We start from the raw sequence: 19815 nt of genomic DNA on the forward strand, positions 1-19815 counted from the left end.
TCTCTCTCTCTCTCCTGCTAGCCCTGAGTAATCCTTGCTGCCCTGCTGGGCGGTTAGAGGAGGGAACCAGAGAGGGGAGCCGTCTCGGACCTGGCAATAGAAATAAGGTAACTGAGTCTGTGTGTTTTATTTCCATCTCTTCTAGCTAACTTTTATGCCAAAAACCTCATTAATGAAATCATTGCGCAGGCCGCATGGTGGACCCCACACTCCATTCACCTGACAATGCCTTCCCCCACACTCGCCAATGTCATGAGAAAAGACAAGGCATTTTAAAGATCAAAAAGAAGGGCCAGGGATATAGCTTAGTTGGTAGAGTGCTTCCCTCACATATACATGGCCCTGGGTTCAAGCCCCAGCACCACAAAAAGAAAAAAAAAATCAGAAAGAACAGGCAAAGTTTCCGCCATTTATAGATACTATGACTACACACCAAAGATGAAATACTAGAAATAAAATTTTAAAATTGTAAGTTATGGGGCTGGGGCTCTAGCTCAGTGGTAAAGTGCTTGCCTCCCATGTGTGAGGCACTTGGCACCACATAAAAATAAATAAAGATACTGTGTGTTGATCTACAGCTAGTAAATATTTTTAAAATAGTTAAGTTACTAAGATGCAAAATTACTTTGGAGTAGTCAATTGCATTTTGATCAGATAATACACTGGAAGAAAAGACCTAATAGATAGCTGCATCAGAAAAGATAAAGTATCTAGGAATAAACTTAATAAGCAATGTTCAAAACCAATAAAAACAGCATTTTAAAATTTCCGAAGGACACAAAAGAAGAAATAAAACCACATCGTGTTCATGAATAGGAAAACTTAATGTCATAAAGATTGCAATTTTCTGAGTTATTCTACAATTTCACGTGATCCCAATAAACATGTCAACATTTTTTTTTTAAACTAGACTAGGGCACTGGGGTTGTGGCTCGGGTGGTAAAGCGCTTGCCTGGTAAGGCACTGGGTTCGATCCTTGGCACCACATAAAAGTAAATAACTAAAAATAAAGATGTTGTGTCTATCTACAATCAAAAAAAAAAAAAATCTAGCCTGAGCAGTTCTGAATTTCATTTAAAAGGCAGGAAGACCTTAAAAGCATTAAAAATAATTAATCCTACAAAAAGTAGTCCTAAAACATGGATAAACAGGGCTGGGGTTGTGGCTCAGTGGTAGAGCACTCACCTAGCACATGCGGGGCCCTGGGTTCAATCCTCAGCACCACATATAAATAATGGTATTGTGTCCAACTACAACTAAAAAAAAATTTTAAATAAAAAAAGAGAACATGGATAAACATTAGCCTAATGGAACAGGCAGAAACCCATAGTAGTCCCATAAACAGAAATACATGGTGCTAAAAAAAGAAAATGTATTTCCAGCAGGTTTTGGTGGCACACATCTGTAATCCCAGTAGCTTGGGAAGCTGATGCAGAGGATCAAAAGTTCAAAGCCAGCCTCAACAACTTAGCAAGGTTCTAAGCAACTCAGCAAGACCCTGTCGCTTAATAAAATACAAAAAAGGACTAGGGATGTGACTCAGTGGTTAAGTGGCCCGAGTTCAATCCCCAGTACCAAAAAAAAATGTAGACCCATATTTTATACTTTGTGTTCATTTAAGTTCTAAATGGGTCAAAAAAGAGAAAGAATGAAAATACACATAATTTGGGCTGGGATTGTGGCTCCGCGGTCGAGTGCTTGCCTAGCACGGGCAGGACCCGGGTTTGATCCTCAGTACCACATAAAAAAAATAAAGGCATTGTGTTGTGTCCATCTACACCTAAAAATAAATAATTTTTTTAAAAAAAGAAAGTACACATAATTCTTTAATGGTCTCAAAATGGAATGCTGCCGGGTGCAGTGGCACATGCCTATAATCCCAGAGGTTAGGGAGGCTGATGCAGGAGGATCATAAAGCCAGCCTCAGCAAGACACTAAGCATCTCAGTGAGACCATGTCTTTAAATAAAATACAAAATAGGGCTGGGGATGTTGCTCGGTGATTGAGTGCCCTACTCCCCTAATAGAATGACTTTTCTTCCTTCCTTTTTTTTTTTTTTTTTGCAGGGCTTTCAGATTGCTAGGCAAGTGTTCTACCACTGAGCTATATTTTCAGGTGGGTCTTTTTCTTATGTCTTAATCAAGAGCCATTTTAATTTAAATTTAAATTAGCCATTTAATTTCATGGAAATATACCATAAGCAAAGTCAAAATACAAACCAAAAATTGATTTAAAAATTTACAACTTATATCAAAAGCCACTTTTTTCAAGACTGGGGATATAGTTTAGTGAAAAGAGTGCTTGTCCAGCATGTAAGAGGCCCTGGGTTTGTGCTACAAAAAAGAGAAAAGAACCCCAACTGAAAAGTACTCAAATATCTATCAGTACGTGAATGATGATGAAGAATGAACGTGCTTCTATCCATACAAGGGGATATTGCTTAACAATAACAAAGACCCAACTACAGACACACATGGTAACATGTATGATTCTCAAAACCATTACAGTGGCAGAAAGAAGCTAGACACAAAGAGTAGATACTATATGGTTTCATTTATGACATTCTAGAAAGGCAAAGGTAATCAATAGTTACAGAAAGCAGATCAGTGATCACCTGGGGCTGGGACTATCCAGGCCCTCAGGGACAAGGGGGAACTTTAGTGGATGGGAATGTTCTGTCTCACTGTAGTGCATGGCAGTTACCCAGGTGTTCACATTTGTCAAAACACGTCAAATGACACATTTTATTACATGTAAATTTTACCTTCTTTAAAAATAGTAAATATATGCTACATTTTTTCTGGGACTGGAAAGCCAACTCTTTTTTTTTTTTTTTTTGGCACTGAGGATTGAACCCAGAAGCTACTGAGCTATATCCCTATCCCTTTTTATTTTGCAACAGGGACTTACTAAGTTCAAGAGCTAGCCTCAAACTTGGGATCCTCCTGCCTCAGGCTCTGCCAGCCCCCAACTGTTAAAATGTAACAAACAATTGAACAATAAACAAAAAACTAAACCAAGACTCCATTTATTCACTTACCAGACTGCCCCCCCCCCAAAAAAAAATCCCAAAAGTTTATTAACACAGTGTTGACATGGTTATGAGAAAAAAAATACTCTCAATCACTTATGATGGGTATAATTCCTAACGAGGGGATTTTGGCAATATTTATTAAACTACAAATACTTTGACCCAGCAGTTTCATTTCTAGGATTTCATCCTACAGATAAAGTCAACCATAGGTGAAACTACCTGTTAAAGGTTAGGGACTGCAACAATGTTCAAAGTAACACAAAGCAAGAATGAGCCAATTGTCCCCAGATATAGGACAGGTTAAATAAATGACACATCCACACAGTGGAATCCTGTGTAACTACAGAAAAGAATCAGAAAAGTCTGTGTGTGCTAATATGAAAAGATTTTCAAGGGTAATGTTAGATGTACAAACAAGCATTATGTTTGGTATGCTGCAATTTGTGTAAAAACAGCATTAACAAAAGCCCAGAGGGATGTCTGTTTGGATTTTCTTAGGTACTGTATGTATTCTAAAAACAAACTGCAGTGACCCAGCACGTAATCCCAGTCATTCTGGAAGCTGAAGCAGGAGGATCAAAAGTTTAAAGGCAGCCTCAGCAATTTAGTGAGGCCCTAAATAATGTAGTAAGAACTTGTCTCCAAATAAAATACAAAAAAAGGGCTGGGGATGTGTCTCAGTGGTTAAGTACCTCTGGAGTTCAATCTCTAGTGCCAAAAACCAACCAACCAACCAAACCAGGCTCAGGTGGCACACTCCTGTAATCCCAATTATTCCCAAGGCTGAGGCAAGAGAATGGCCGAAAACAATTTAGCAAGACCCTGTCTCAGAATAAAAAATAAGCTGTGTATAATGGTGCACGCCTATAATTCCAGCAGCTCAGGAGGCTGAGGCAGGGGGATCACAAATTCAAAGCCAGCCTCAGAAACTTAGCAAGGCTCTAGGTCATACAGCCAGACCTGTCTCACAATTTAAAAAATATGAAAAGGACTGAGGATATGGCTTAGTGGTTGAGCACCCTTGGGTTCAATTCCTGGTTAAAACAAAACAAAATAATAATAATAATAAAAAAAAAAAACCTGAAAGAACCACCAAGAAACTAATAGCGGGGGAAATCCATATGAAAAAGGTGTGGGGAAGAGTATAGAGTTGTGTGTGAGGGACAATTCTTTTAATTTTTGAATCATGTGAATGTGTTACCTATCCAAAATGAAAATACTTATTTAAAATTAACAACAAAGGCTGGGGTTGTAGCTCAGAGGTAGAGCACTTGCCTGGCACGTGTGAGGCACTGGCTTCAATCCTCAGTTCATGTAAAAACTAACTAAATAAATAAAGATATTGTGTCCATCTACAACTAAAAACTTTTTTTTTAATTTATAAAATAAAATAAACATCAAAGCCAGGCCTGTTTATCCCAGGTACTGGGTAGGCTGAAGTAGGAGGGCTGAAAGTTCAAGGTCAACCAGGGCAAGAGCCTAACTCCAAAAATAAAAAGGGCTGGGGATGCAGCTCAGTGGTAAAGTGCCCCTGGGGTCAATCCCCAGTGGTGCTAAAAATGAAAATAAAATAGCATATTATATGTTGGTACATTAACTAGAATAGTGGATCATCATCCAAGTTATTTGAAGGAAAATGTATCAAGTGCCTAGTCCAGTATAGGGACATATTCAGCACATAAACAGGGTAATTACTGTTTCTATGCGTCCCCTACAAAGTCCCTGCACACAACCTCTCTTACTTTTGGTTTCAGTTCCCCAGAAGTGCCAGCCTGCTTTTTCCATCTGTGCTCTGCCAGGGACTTCCCCTCTGCAGGGTGAATTTCCCATCTCTTCTCAAGGTCCACATGGCAGCAGTCTCAGGCCTGGCCTCCTCAGGGAAGCCATTTAGGTGGCCTTGGCCCTCCCTCACGTGTGGATTGCAAGGTCTGCTTGGTCCTCCTAGCCCAGGGGCCTTTGAACCTCAGGCTCCTGTTCCTATAGTGCTGGCCTTGCCTCCTTTCACAGGGTGGAGCCGTGGCAGGTGGTGGCAGGCCTTGCCCTCCACCTAGACATCTGGAAAAGTTTCGGTTTCCCCTAAAATTTGTTGATCTTTCCACACCCATGGAGAAAACCTGAGGAGTTTCAGTTTCTCTCAAGTCATGATCTCATTTTCCTCAATGCTCCCCTTGGTCCCTGCCAAGAGATAGTGCCAGCTTCCATGGTGAAGATGGTACTCCCAGGGCACTTGCCATTACATGTGTAGCAGCCATGGAGGCATCTGCGGGTGAATTGTGCTTACTTGGAGCTCACGTCCCAGCAAAAAGGTACAGCAGCAGACAGTGGGGAATAGGCAGTGACAGTTGAAAGAGGGGAGACAGGCAGAGGCAGAGGAGCAGCCCTGCTGGGCTTCGGGGGCAGCAGTGTGGCCAGTGGGGACTTTGGAACTGAGTCCTAGAAGGAGAGCCTTGAACAGGCCCACGAGAGGCCTCTAGGTGAGCAGAGAGGGGTAGCCAGGAGCGGCAGGCTGGGGCTGAGGAGGGCCCCGCAGCTGAGATCCAAGTTCCATGACTGCAGCTGTAAGGGACATGCTAGACTTGAAGAAGGCACCCCAGGCCAGGCAGAAGGCCCGCCAAGGAAGTGTCTGGCACCAGCAGGGAGAGGGGCAAACTGGATGGGCCCTGGTGCCAAAGAAAAGGGCCCCAAAGGAAAGGCCTGGTGCCAGAGGACAAGCTGAAGGCTGTTCCTCAAGGAGGCAGCTCTGGTTTTTGCAGTTTGGTTTTGGTTTCCCCCTACAAGTCTGTCCAGGAAGCGAGATTCGTTTCTTAGCACTGGAGAGTCAGAGGCCCCTTCTCTGTGAGCTAGAGCACTGGAGCAGAAAGCTGGCTGGGCCAGGGCCAGGACTGGTTGCCTGTTTCCTTCTCTTCAGCAGAGAAGTTGGGCAGCAGTTGGCAGTGCCCCAACTCCCCTCTTGAATGTGATTAGCCCCTCACCTTGTCCTGTATCAAGTTAATGTTTGTAGAACCACGCCCCTCTTTCCTGATCAACCTGTATCCCCAAATATAAAGAACAGAAAGAAGCCCTGGGCCCCGCATATTGGGGCTTTGAGACTCAGGAGAAAGAACTACAGGTATCCAGACGCTCTAGGTCAGCCTCCAGGGCCTAGGTCCTTCCTGGGCTGGTAGCAGAGGGGCATCACCTTGCAGCCCTCCTAGCCCACCCTATACCCCCATAGCCACACTTCACTTCTTCTCTGCTCCACATTGGAAACACCACATTTATTTGTCAGAGTCTTTTAAACCTCTAGTAAGACGTACAGGAACAGCAGGGCTCTCCTGCATGCTGCCCTGGCCCAGCTCATCAGGCATGCAGGATGGAGCTGGCAGATGAATCAAGGTGTCTTCAGGAGTGGGGCCATAGAAGCTGCAGGCCCTGCAGTCCCATGCCCTCCCCCACCAGCTTGGCCTAGACTGCAATCACGAAGGTGGGCCCAGCCCAGTCCTGTTGCAGGGGCCTCTTACAGGGAGTTGCCTTCCCTCTCCCTCCCCCACCCTCTTAGATCCCCTCAGCTTGTAGCCTGAGCCATGCACTTTGATCCTTCACACAGGTACCACACCAGCTGCCATCAGGCTGGTTCTGTGTGTCCTGCCTCTCCTGTCAGGGAGTCGGCTGGACAGGGCAGTCCTGGCTCTCCTGTCCTTACTCTGTGTAGCCAGCTCAGGGCTGGGCACTTGGTGGGGGCAAAGGCCTGTCAAATAACCACTGCAGGCAGGAACTCCCAGCTGCTGCTGGCCCCCAGCCTCCATCCATGGGCTCCTGGTTGGCCCTGAAACTCTTCAGGGCCTCAACTTTCTACAGTGCAGATCAACACCTCCTCCTTCAAGAAGCCCCCTAGCTTAGTGCCAGACTTGAGGCTGGGCAATGGATGGTCAGCCAGGGCTGCTACTTCAGGGCCCTTAGGACTGCCTCCAGCTTCATGGCCACTGCCAGGTCGCCCTTCACCTTCAGTCGCCCACTCATGTAGGCCCCCAGGGGCCGCAGCTCCCTGCACAACAGAGCCCACAGGTCTGCCTCAGCCATCTCCACCACCACGTCGGGGACACCTTCAGGAACCCCATGTCCCACCCTGCCTCGCCCTGTAGGTGGAAAGAAAACTGAGCATTAGTAGGGATGTGGGACAGACAGCTATGGAGGGAAGAAGAAGTTAGCATGTCCCATTGGAAGGAGCAAAGAATACTGGTTAGGAGTTTAGGTTCTAGGGCTGGAGTGTAGTTCAGTGGTAAGAGCACCTGGTTAGCATGCACGAGGCCCTGGGCTCCATCCCCAGCACATGTGCACACAAACAGTTTGGGTTCTAATACCCTGGATTCTAATCCTATAGTCCACTTGGTGCCTCAGTGTGCAAATCTGTGAAGGGGATGATGAGCCCTAAATCAAAGCTGATGAGAAGTAGGTGACATAATGCACAAAAGTGCTCAGCACAGAGCCTGGCATGTGGCAGGCTTCCTGCCACATGAGGAGTTCACTCAGGGAGGTGACAGAACAGACTTACTTGGTATCAGCAGCCTGGCTGTCTCAATTGTCCTCCCACAGCAGAGAGAGCAAGGCCCAGAAAATTATTGTCTAGAAATGGTGTCAGAGCCCCTGACTGCCATGGGTTCATCCCCAAACTGTGGCAAGAGTAGGAAGCCTTGCTCCTACAGGGTATGTGGGAGCGGCCTAAAAAACAGCCATGGGATCAGGTGTATAAGCAACTGGATATGAGGGGGATGCGGGGAGGGCAGCTGCACCTGTGGTGAGATCCAGGAAGTAGATGCTCTGGGTGCCACTGGGAAGGATGACATTGAACTGGTAGCAGGCCCCAACCTGGCTGACCAGCACTTCAGACAGGAAAGGCTCCAGAGCAGTCAGCAGCCCCTCGGCCACAGGCTGCTTCAGGCCCTGAGATGCAGGTAGCTCCACTTCGCTCACCATCTCCAGGGTATCTGCTGGGGTGGCCAAAAGTGCTGGGGAGGGAGGCAGAGAGGCAGGTCAGTGTGTTCCCAGGGACAGGTGGCCTCTGCCTCTTTTGGCTTCTGATCAACTTGCTTCCCTGCCAGGAGGCTGCCCCCAGGTTTCTACCCTAAACACCCAAATCCTGTTTCTTAGCTGTTCCAGCTGAGATCAGATGTGAAACCCTCTTTCCAGCTACTGCTATCTCCTCTCACGGTGGCTGCCACAGGCCTCTCCATACTCACACAACCTGGACTCTTCTCACTGCCCTAGCTTGGGTTGACCCTAGAATCAGTATGGGTCAAACAGACAGGCAGAGTGTGCACTGTGCTTGGAGCAAGTAGCGAAGTCAGCTCCATGCCAAACTGAACAGCACCTCCCTCCTGCTCCCCAGGTTCCTCACCTGGCCCAGCAGATGGAGTACCTCCTGCCACTGAGTTCATGCCCCCTCCCAGCAAGTGGAGGGCCAGCTGCTGGAGGGTGCTGTCCAGGCTGGACCCGGCTGGGCTGTCCTGGGGCTGCTGTAGCACGGCCTCCACTGCCAGCTCCACGCGGTCCACCTCTAGCCCCCAGGCCCTGGTCACATCGTTGATCTCCAGCTGAAGGACAGTGGGGAAGACATGGAATTCATGCAATAAACCTTTCCTGAGCACCTTCTTTGGGTGGGCCACTATGGCCACATGTGGACCTGGAGGTCCCACACCTGTCCTTAGGGAGCATAGGCAGGGGATGCTGACAGTCCAGCTGTGCAAGTGCTCAAACAAGGAGGAGGGAGGACTGGCAGCAGGGAGAGTGACACTGGCAGTGGGGGACTCTCCAGGTGGGGGACCTTCCAGGCAATAGGAACAGCATGCGCAAAGCCTAGAGAGGAGAACCTGGAAGTCTGGGCACTTCAAGCAGCCAGAGTTCCAATTAGTCAGAACCTAAAGTGTGGGCTGGGGGACCAGAGACAGCTGAAGTCTCAGAGGCAGCCTCCTCCTACTCACTTGGATTTCTTCTGAGGCAACAAGGACATCAGAGAGGAGTTCACTCAGGGAGGTGACAGAACAGACTTACTTTTTGGAAACACCCTCCTGGCTACTGTGTGGACACTGAATTGGATGGGCTGATGATGGAGGCTTGGGGACCAAACTTCACTGTTTCAAATTGCAGGAAGAAAGCAGACAGGTTTGGTGGAGGGAAGGAGGGTGAAGTGAAGCAGAGACTCACTGAGGGAGCACAACTCTGCCAACTGTGCCAAGCTGCAGCAGCCACAGGGCCATTTGGCTTATGGCTGCCTGGATGTGCCAGGGCATAGAGGACAGGGGAGGGGGAAGCAGGCTTCTGGTGTGGTTTTCCTGGGCTCATGAATATGGCATTCACTTAGAGACTCACACAAACAGGATGTGGAGAGGTGTGTGTGATAAGTGCTCTTTTGTTTGTTTTTTAATTCTGAAAGTTTTGGGTGTCTGTGGGAGAGCAAGGGTCCCACAGGAAGCTGGATAAATGGGAGCAAGGTGCAGGAGAGTCAGACTGGACTGTGTGCCGTGAACAATAAGTGTCCAGAGGAAACAAGTCCTGGGTGGCTGAGCTCTCCCAGAGAGGTGACAGATGAGAAGGGGACAGTGCAGGAACCTGGACAATAAAAGGCAGGAGAACCAGCAAGGTCAAGGGGAGCAGAAGAGGAGGAGTCACACACACAAACACTGCCATCAGGTGAAGGAAGGGAAGGCTGAGAAGTGTCTGCTGGGCTGGGAAGAGGGAGGTCACCATGTCACCACAGCTATCTTAGGAGCTTGGGGGAAGCCTGACTAAGGATGGGATGAGAGAAATGGGAGTCTTCCAGAAGGGAAGGGGAGAGAGGTAAGAGCTAGAGGTGAAGCAGGCAAAAGGAGAATGTTTCTGTGCATTAAAGAGGGAAGAAAGAATAAAGAGACAGTGAACCTGAGTGGAGGGAGAGAGGGAAGGAAAGAGAGGGGAAGTCCTAGAGAAGGTAGGGCCCAGAGCACTGTCCTATGAAGAGATGAGCCTCAAGAAGGGCATGCAGGCAGGAAATGAGTAAGGAAAAGCATGCAGAAGGGTGTGGAGGTTGAAGCTGGAGGCCAAAAGATTCCTGTCTGAGAGTTTGTTTTTCTTTTTTTCTTGCATGTAGAGGCAGGATCTGCTGAAGAGTGATGGGGTGGCCAGGCTGCAGGAGGGCAGCAGAGAGGTGGAGCCACCTGAGAACACTAGCAGGTGAGCCACTGAGGAGGAGCCAGCAAGTGAGGGGCAGTCTGCAATCTCTTCAGAGGAAAAGTGGGCAAAAAAGAAATGAGATTGAAAATCCCTGCCTGAACCAGGGCTGGGGAGATTCTGCTTCAACCTCAGGTGCTGCCCTTGCTTTGCCAGGTGCCCACAGAGTATGGGCAATGGCCCTGAGTAACTCTCACATTACAGGATGGACTGCCCCTTTCACACCAGGGCAATTTTTAACAGGGCGCAGATCCACTTTTCTTTTCCTAAAGATAAATATAATGGAATATGGGTTTGATTTTTTTTGCTACTGGAAATTGAACTCAGGGGCACTCGATCACCAAGCCATAACCCCAGCCCTATTTTGTATTTTATTTAGAGACAGGGTCTTAGCGCCTTGCTTTTGCTGAGGCTGGCTTTGAACTCACAATCCTTCTGCCTCAGCTTCCTGAGGGTGTGAGGTTTTATGAATAAAAATATGTTATCAACTTATTGTCTGAATTGTATTAAATCAAACACTCTATTGAGGGTGGGGGATCAAGGGCTCTGGCTCTGGTCCAGCTCTTTGCGTGTAGGCAAGTGGGGAAGTATTGGGAATTGACCTCAGGGGTGCTCTCCTACTGAGCTACATCCCAGTCCTTTTTATTTTTTGAGACAGAGTCTTACTAAGTTGCCCAGGCTGGCCTCAAACTTGCCATTCTCCTTCCTCAGCCTCCTTGGCTGCTGGGATTACAGGTGTGCGCCATCATGCCCAGCCAGTTGTGGCTCTTAAAGGCAAGTTGAATCATTTCTGAGTCTGGGTTTCCACCCTCCAGTAATACTGGCCCTCTTGCTGCAAAAATGTGAAGATGAGATACTCTGGGGCAAGCACTGGGCTCTGTGAACCTTGACAGACAGAGTATGTAAGGGCTATTATTACGATCAGGAGTAACCTTCTGAGGAACTTCACCTAGCTGGCTGCTTGCTGACCTCCTTGATGGAATGAGCTGGGGATCTCCAGAACTGGCATTCATCCCACTCCCTCTCTGTCCTCTAATCCCATACCTCTCCTCTAATCCCATACCCCTCGGTTTAGATCAGAGTGGAGGGGAAAGAGGGAAAAGTTCTCTCATCTTCCTCCATGAGGACAAGCAAAAGGGAGGAAGCACAAGTTGAGTGTGGCTGTGAGGGACGTGCCACTGCTCCTGCACTTATGTTTATCCTATCTTTTAGAACAAAGAATTTAAGGTGAATTCCATGTAGATCATTTTCATATACATGGAGAAAATCCAAGAAAAAGATCAAATGTCTCCATGTTTCTTTGTTCTGTTCCAAGCGAGAAAAATCAGCCCACAAAAATGCATATGCTCCCTTATGAGCACAGAACTCTCATCAGGGGGTTGGGCTGGAAGGGTCCCCCTCCTATCACCCACCACCCACCCTGAGAGTTGGGCCCTGACTCCAACAGGAACTGCAGAGGGCCCTGAGGCCTCATGTTGATGTCAGCAGTCAGAGGCAGGGCCCTAGGAGTTCCCGCAGGGGTGCTTTCCTTTATTAGGACCATGTGTGCCCAGGATTACTATGACTAGGCTACCTTCTATTCCTCAACTCAGATCACTGGATCAGCAGAGGTGATTACACTCTTGGCACAAAAGGTAAACTAAAGTTAGAACAAACTGGTGTTTGCTCAAAGTGACCAGGTGCCAGCTCTGAGCTCTACCTTGTGAGGAGCCGCCTACCAGGAGCTGGTCGCTGATCTTGAGCTTCTCCATCTGAATCTCCCGCAGCGGCCTTCTGAGCAGGGCCTTGGTCATGGCATTCTGGGCTGTCATGCGCGTGGCTGTATTTAGGTCCTTTACAGTCATCACCGACAGCACTGGGTCCCAGATACGGAACTGGACATCAGCCCCCACAGACAGCACAGCCCCATCCTTAGAGGCCAACTGTTGGGAGTGGCCATGAGAGAGAAAGGACACTTAGGAGGCTGGGGCTACAAGGAGGTCATGCCCACTGGGACCACCCAATTTGACCCACCCACCTGGCAGATAACTCCTTAAAGGCAAAATGGTGTCCCCCAAGTACATGGGATCAGGTGTAAAGAGTGAGGATGCCCTCCTAGCTTTTACTTTGACTTTCTGTTCTCTTCTCCCACTCTCCCAGAAGGCTACTTTCAGGCCAATGCCCTAGCACCCATAGAATACTCTCCACAAAGCCCTACTCTGTCTGTCCAGAGCAGCTGGGAAGTCTCTTACCTTGCAAGGAGGGACATTGAAGGCTCGTGTCCTCAGATCCACTCTCTGAAAGGAGTCAATGAAGGGCAGGAGCAGAACCATGCCAGGTCCCTGGGGGGTGCGGATCCGGCCCAGTCGAAACACAATCATCCGCTCATAGGTGGGCACGATCTGTCCACAATGGCAAGGAAAAGAGTTGGAAGTGGGGGCTGACATTGTGGCTCAGTGGTAGAGTGCTTGCCTAGCATGCGTGAAGCACTGGGTTCGATCCTCAGCACCACATAAAAATAAAATAAAGGTACTGTGTTCACCTACAACTAAAAAATATATTTAAAAAAAACAAAAAAAGAGTTGGAAGTGGTCTGCCTAAGCTGGCCAGTGACATTTTCCCAGATCCCTCCTTCTCCCCTCTCCCCTTTGCTCGGTCACAATCAAGTATCCTTAACTGTTTTTAGATAAGAAAACCAAGGCTCAGAGAGGTCAGGCTCAGAGAGGTACTCAGAAATCACATAGCACCTGAGTGAAATAGGCACTATTTGAATGCAGTTCTGAATGACTCCAAAGGTCATATGTCTTAATCACCACACTGTACTAACTTGATTTTTTTAAAGTAGTTTTTAGTTCTATACAGACACAATATCTTTATTTATTTTTATGTGGTGCTGAGGATTGAACTTAGTGCCTCCCGCATGCCAGGCAAACACGCTACCAGCCCCTAATTTTTTAGGGAAACTTCACCTTTGTTGTCTAAAGCTAGGCATGACTCACATCAGGAAACTGTCTGCCCTTGGATTAGCTGGGGGAAAGGCTGAGCTGTTGTAACAGCAAACAAAAGGCTTTGCCAACTTCAGGTCCCTGGAGTCCTAAAGATGTTGAAGAAATTAAGATTTGAAGACCCAGAAATACACAGTAATTTGTCCAAGGTCACACGGTATTTATTTCAGTGGCATTTCAGAACTAGGATCTAGGATCATCAAAGAACTCCCTTTCAGATCACACAAACCTAGAGGCTTTCTAGAAAAGGTGACTATTGTCTTGGGCCACACAAAGAGGAGGGCCTGACAGGGCTTCCACCTTCACCACAGCTTGCAGGTATAGATCTATTACTTATCCTTTTTCCATCTATACCACCACTTGTTGAAAATGAGGCCTGGCTTCCTATTGCAAATTGCCTGCTGGGCCAGGTTGGGTGTTTTATTTCTAATTTGGCCTAACCCAAAGGAAGGATGATCTGCCCAAGATATCTGTCCAGATCCCAGGACTCAGAAGTTTGGGAAGACTTCCTAATGGTTCTATTCCTTACTGATTCCCATGATGACAAGTCTGGGCCTCAGTTTTCTCATATTAAAGATGGAAAGAAAATTCTTGCCTTGCCCCTTTCATAGAGTTGTGATAACAGAATATGGAGAATTCATTCATCAATGCCAAAAACTTCAATATGATCTAACCACTCTAGGACTGACCCAGCCAGTCTTACCTTCAGGGCAAACCAGCCAGAAATGGGGAAGGTGATCATCAGCAGCAAGAACCCCAAGAAACTGATGAGGCCATGGCAGAGGCAGGAGGGCCAGCTTTGGGGTATATCTGGGGGCAAGAGAGAATAGGCAGTCAAGGAACACCAGATGGCCTGGCAGGACAGCTGTAAGTACAATGAGCTTGGTCAGGTGTACCTTTTGCCCACTTTACCCTTCTCACAGTTCTCAATCATATCTTTGGACACATGCTCATTCCCTCCTCCCATATATCAAAACTAATCTATCCCAAGTACAACCCTCACGAGGCCTTATTCTTTGCTAGGCAAGTCTCTGAACCTGAGAATCCAATGCTGTCCTTACTGGACTGAGCAGGAATCAATCCCTTGTCTAATTTATACTGCCTACTCATGCCTGTCATGGAGCCAGGAGTACCTGGGCATCTTTAAATGTGTGCTGGCTTGAGCTGAATGCTGCTGGCATAACACATTCCTCTTCTACCAAATGCCCCAGAAGAACGCTTTCAAGGGATTCTTATGGAAACAATGCCTTAGCCTATAGGGATAGGGGTACAGCATTAATTTCTCATTAATAGGAGCCTGAGATGGGGATAAAATTTTCTTTTCTACTCCTCACTCCATTTTAATGCCCTAAGAACCATCAAAAATGCATATTTCAATTCAAGCAGTTTGATGGTGGTGGTGGTTGGGGTGTGGAGGGGGGAGGTAGGAAGATAAGGCACATCCAAACTAAAGAGAGAACCAGGTGTCCAGGATGACAGAGAAAGCCCTAGAATCTGGGATGAGCTTATTCTCTGCTCCTCTTCTTCCAATCCTGGACAGGAAGCAGAAAGGAACCTCGGTTCCATCTTTCATGAAGCTCATGTCTGCTGGGTTTCCCAAGCCGCAGGACACCAAGGTTCCACTTCCTGCCTGACCCACTCTGACCCACTGTGACCTCTGCAGGAAAGAAATCCTTGGACAGGAGCAGCTGTCAGTAAGAAGGGTCAGGGAGGGACCAAACCTCCAAGGTCAGGCTGAGAAGTATAGGATCTGGCCTGTGGCCAAAGGAACCACAGAGAGCTTTGGAGCAAGACAGGGCGAGGACAGACAATGGATTGCTGAAGGCCTGCCTTTTTGTTCTGTGTATCTTCTCCAGCTACAAAGGAGATGGCAGGTCCCTGGGTTTCCACCCTGGGGTGAATATTCTTCCATTTCTCCACAGGCGCCTGTAGGGTGCTGATGACCTATGCATAATGGGAACTTGAAACCTATGCCCTGATAAAAGCCGAGGAGAAATGTGATGCGGTTAATTTCGGGAAGATGGAAGCTACGCTGGCTCTGAGGCTGCAGTGCCAGGCCCCTAGGGAGGGCAGATCAGCAGAAACACCCCAGCGCCGGGCCCAGCCCCCTCTCCACATTGCAAGTCGTTCCCCTTCTCGGTCCCTCCTCTGAGGGTGCAAGGCCGGCCGACTCCTTAGAGGCAGAGGGTTCTGGCCTGTGGGTACTGGCCAGTCTTCCCCTCTCCCGGGTTCGCCGTGCTGGGCGACCACTCACCGGACCCCGGACCCACGCCGCCCCGCTCTGGGGACAAGCAGCCCTTCTGCGAGCCCAGAAAGCCGAAGCTCGACTGCTGGAAGCGGTCAAAATCCCCCAAGGGCAGCGCCCGGTACCCGGACCTGCCGAGCATGATTCCTGACAGGGACACACCCCCGCGCCTCTGCGCGGCCACAACCTCTGCCGGCCGCCGCTTCCGGCTTCCACGGCGTCGCCACGGGCGGCGGCTGGGCACAGGAGCAGGAGGCCGACCCGGATCCGCGCCCGCTGTAGCATGGCGACCCCCTGCGCTGGGAGGTCCGAACTGCGGCCGCAGGCGTCGGGGCGTGGCCTGATTTCTTGGCAGCCCGCGGGGTCATTGCCACCTCCTCCCAGATCTTACCTGAACTTAGAAATGGAGGAGGGAAGTTGGGTTTCATAAGAGGACATTCAGGAGCCAAATCTCCAGAACAAAGGAAATGCTGTTTTCAGCCTTCTCAACACTCTCTGTCCAAACTCACGCAGGGAGCGAGGTCTTAATAGACTTAGGGTTTCTCTAGAACATACATCACAAAATAATTGCTCTCTGTCCCCACAGCTCAGCAAGCAGGGCCTGTCCCAGAACAGATCTCAGTACATATTGTTGAATGATGGTGTAGCCAGGTCACTATGGACAGAGTGGAGCGGGAAGGGCTGAACTTTGGCACCAAAAGAACAATTTCATGTGCAGACTCAGGGTGCAGAGTAGAAGGAAAGGATGGACTAAAGCTAACGGATCAGAGTCACCAGAGCATCACAGCACAGCCCTTGATCCAGGCACCAAAGGAACTTGCCTCTCCATGTCTGTAGTTAACCCAAATGTAAATAGCAAATTTATTCTGAAAAGTGTTAACTTCCAACAGGATGTTGGGGCAGGCTGGGAGCAGGTTACCTTCCAAAACTACAATGAAACTAATAAAGTTTTCCCAGTTCTGTCTCCTTGGGCTTCTCATCACTCTCCACAGCTCACTACCAAATCCCTTCTGCATATAGCTACCCACGATATTTGGCTTTTCCTAGTTTGGTGGCCTGATTCTAAAGGCCTAGGGGACACTGACCAGGTGTGGAGGATATGGCATTCTCCTGAAGGCTCTCACAGTTCCTGGATGTTGGATCTCCCTCCAGCTCTGGACCCTACACATACACTTCAGATTCTACTATTTACAAGAGCAATGCCTCGACACAATCTCTTCTAGTCTATTCCATGTTGGAACTGAGCACAGGATGTGCATACAGGGGCCAGTGCAGTGGTTGGGATGGTTTGAAGTTTGAAGCCAGACATTGGCTCAGTGAAGCTGCCTGGAGTTGCACCCTTCTACCTTTACTGGCTAGGATCTGGCCTGCTTTTCATCAGCCAAGAGTTAACCTACTGTCTCCTTAACCTCTTCATACCTGCTCCATACACACTTTCTTCCTTTCTCCCATCATCTCAGATGCACAAGCCTCCCCAACTGCCAAACAAGACATCATCCTGATCCCCTCATCTCCAGTAAGTGTCCTCCCAGTCTGCATCCCATAGCCTCTGAAAAACCAGCCTCTACCTCAGAGCAAAGCCTGTCCAAGGAAGGGACATGACCTTTGTCCTTGGAAAGACGCACAGAGCACTCCTAGGCACATTCCCACCCTGCTAAGTTATTTATCTACAAATGAGATCTGCTGTGCCAGGTGTCCCTGACTCAGTCAGGCTAGGTGGAGACCCATAGCAACCCCCTAGCAGCCAGCAATCAGCATGAGACAGGGAAATACCTGGGATGCCAGATGACCCTCCCAGTAGTTTATGGTGTTGGGAAACCATGTAGTTCAGCATGAACACGCCTCTTGGCTTAAACCAGTCAGTTCAAATGAATCCCCCTCTTGTACTAACCAATCACCCCTACCCAACTTGTTCCCGGCCAGTGAATGTGCTAATCATGTTTTAGAGTTGTTGTTTGATTTTCCCACGGTGTGTGATGATTTGCTAAGAGATGCTATGATGTATGTGGGGGTCCCTGCCTTCTCCAAAAAATGTATAAAACTGCTGCAAACCCTGGGCACGGAGGCCTCTCAGCGACACCAGTTGCTGTGTGCACGCGGAGGACCAAGCTAGCTCGCAATAAACACCTCTTTGCTGCTTACATCGATCTTGGGTCTCTGGTGGTCTTTTGGGGGTCCCGAATTCGAGCATAACACCCCTCTCCTAGGATGGTCCAACTAGGTTGTCAGAGAGACTGTCCCAACACACACTGCTGATGGTGAGATTCCTGGGTTCCAAACCCTTCACAAACTTCCTATCACTTACAAAACTGGTCCAGTCTCCTTAGTACACTCCTCATGAGTTCCCTCTTAAATCTGAAAGTGGCCCAAACTACCTCGCCAACAGGCTCTCCTGTTTCAAACCTCCATACCTTTTGCCCAGCTGTTGTTTAGTGTTCCCCACCCCTCTGCAGCCCCACCCCGCCCCGCCCAGTCCCTTCATCCCTGTTGAATTCCCGCTGCTTGCTCAAATCCCAAATGCGTAATCTCCTTTCCAGCCAGTCCCCATACTACGCGACAGTCTCCTTTTGGGAGCTGGTTCTTCTACTAGATCTGGGGTTCTTTGAAGCAAGGGCCGGGTTCATCTCGGGATCCCAGGGCTCCAGGTACCAGCTAGGGTGGGCACAAAGCTAGGTCAAAGATGAGATGTATGAATGACTCAAAGCCTCTCTGGCGGAATGCTCAGCCTCGCTTTCTCTATCAGAGCTCAGCCACGCCTCCCCTGCTGGCCTCGCAGCTCCGCTCCAGTCTTCAAAATCCACAGCCCGCCTCTCCGCGCCTAGGCCCGCCCCAGCCCTGTCTCACTTCCTCTCCGGAGGCGGGCCCTCCGCCGGTACCTCCCCTTTGGAGACAGTTCAGGAGACCGCCTTCTGACTGACGCCACGAGTTGGGTTTCTTCTCCCGCCCTCCAAGATCCAAACGGAGGATCCAAACGGAGAATCGAAACTGCGCTGGGCTGTATGCAGCAGGAACCTGCAGCCGCCGGATCTCCTGGCCTCCAGCAGGACCCTGTCCTGCCTCATACGCCCACCATGCCTCCCCCGGAGTCCCCCTCCGGAGGCCACCAGCCCAGCCACAGCCCAGCAGAGGTATTAATGGGTTTGGGGATGAAGGGTTTTAGGCTTTGTTGGTTTGCTGTGGTGGGAGAGTTGCGAAGAGTAATGAAGATCGAGGCCAGGTATCTTAAAGAGTGACACTAAGAGCGAAGGCCGGACATCAGGATCCTGACCCTCTTGGCTGGGGTAGCCAAAGGGCCTGATAGAGTAGGAAGGGGAACCAAGATGAGCTGGGGGGACCGATTTGGACTGTGGTTCTCCACTGAACAGTTTGGTCAGTGGCAGCTGACTGGCCTTTCCACTTACCCTGGAGCCTTGCCTTTTCCCAGATGATGGACCTCAGGTTAGGGAGAATGCAGGTAGTAGCCCTATTGCACTGACCTGGAGCTAGAGGCATGCCCCAGGCTCGGCAAAACCACAACAGCCAAGTTTCCAGATCAGAAGTGAAGAACTGTAACCCAGAAGGGAGAGGTTACCGTGGCCAAGGCCTAGCTCCAGCTCATGTGGTTTCTTCTTAAGGAAGTCTCCCAGTCCTTCTCTCGGAACACCCTTCCTGGCCACTTCTGACCCACAAGCGGGTTTGTTAAGTCCTTCTCCTGCAAGTTTTGCCTTAGCCTTCTCCTGGGGACCCTCACCTTCACCCCCAAAGGAACTACTTGGCACCTTGTTCTATGTTTTTCTGGGCCCTTTTGCTCCCCTTCATGAGAGCACAAATAACATCATATTGCTGTCACTTTTATTACTAACATTTTAAAACTAAGAATAACATTACTTAACAATACTGGTTAAAATTTATGAGTACTTCTCATGTGCCAAGTACTGTATTGAGAGCACTTTTGTGGGACTTTTGTGTGTGTGTGTGTGTGTGTGTGGTGAAATACACATACCATAAAAGTTACCATATTAACCATTTCTAACTGTATAATTCTGTAACATTAAGTTCATTAATAATGTTGTGTAACCATCACCACCATCTATTTCCAGAACTTTTTCATCACCCTATAAACCTGTACCATTTAAGCAATAGCTCCTTTGTTCGCTGATAACTTCTAATTTACTTTTTGTCTCTATGAACTCGACTATTCTGGATATTTTATGTAAGTGGAATCTCTCAGTATTTCTCCTTTTGTGTCTGGCTTATTTCACTTAGCATAATGCCTTCAAGGTTCAGGTATCAGAATTTAATTCCTTTTTAACACTGACTAATATTCCATTATTGTATGTGTAGACCACATTTAGTTTATTCATTCATCTGTTGATGAACACTTGGGTTGT

At 48.4% G+C, this 19815-nt stretch overlaps 2 protein-coding genes across 11 annotated transcripts in view; one reads left to right on the forward strand and one right to left on the reverse strand.

Moving 5' to 3' along the window:
• Positions 1-6272: 6272 nt before the first annotated feature.
• Positions 6273-18943, reverse strand: Stoml1 (stomatin like 1). 6 transcript variants are annotated; one of them, XM_071608461.1, is made up of 8 exons: positions 15633-15688; positions 15031-15175; positions 13904-14010; positions 12448-12597; positions 11935-12138; positions 8409-8604; positions 7804-8019; positions 6273-7149 (listed from the first exon to the last, which is right to left on the reverse strand). In XM_071608461.1, the coding sequence occupies exons 2-8, from the start codon at positions 15110-15112 to the stop codon at positions 6956-6958; spliced, it is 1149 nt and encodes a 382-aa protein (XP_071464562.1). In that variant the 5' UTR covers positions 15113-15175; positions 15633-15688; the 3' UTR covers positions 6273-6955. The 6 variants fall into 6 exon arrangements, with proteins under 6 accessions (XP_071464562.1, XP_071464561.1, XP_071464560.1 ...); XM_071608460.1 differs by having other exon boundaries at positions 15577-15648; XM_071608459.1 differs by lacking the exons at positions 15031-15175; positions 15633-15688 and adding an exon at positions 18847-18943.
• The window catches only part of Pml (PML nuclear body scaffold), a 43277-nt gene continuing 41808 nt past the window's right edge, over positions 18347-19815 (forward strand). For 4 of the 5 annotated variants that reach the window (XM_027923794.2, XM_027923809.2, XM_027923800.3 and 1 more), the window contains exon 1: positions 18353-18573. In XM_027923794.2, coding sequence (XP_027779595.2) covers positions 18445-18573 — 129 coding nt within the window. In that variant the 5' untranslated portion in view covers positions 18353-18444. Of the gene's footprint in view, positions 18574-19815 lie in introns of all 5 variants that reach the window. The other variant, XM_027923793.2, reaches the window with a different exon arrangement.

The sequence above is a fragment of the Marmota flaviventris genome, chromosome 2 (assembly GCF_047511675.1).
Source record: "Marmota flaviventris isolate mMarFla1 chromosome 2, mMarFla1.hap1, whole genome shotgun sequence".
Lineage (NCBI taxonomy): Eukaryota > Metazoa > Chordata > Mammalia > Rodentia > Sciuridae > Marmota > Marmota flaviventris.

Coding starts and splice junctions, on each gene's coding strand:
- Stoml1 (XM_027926051.2), bottom strand. CDS start 15,587: ATGCTCGGCAGGTCCGGGTACCGGGCGCTGCCCTTGGGGGATTTTGAC. Junction 12,598..13,903: donor CTGGCTGGTTTGCCCTGAAG/GTAAGACTGGCT, acceptor CATTGTGGACAG/ATCGTGCCCACCTATGAGCG. Junction 8,605..11,934: donor AGATCAGCGACCAGCTCCTG/GTAGGCGGCTCC, acceptor ACTGTCCTTCAG/CTGGAGATCAACGATGTGAC.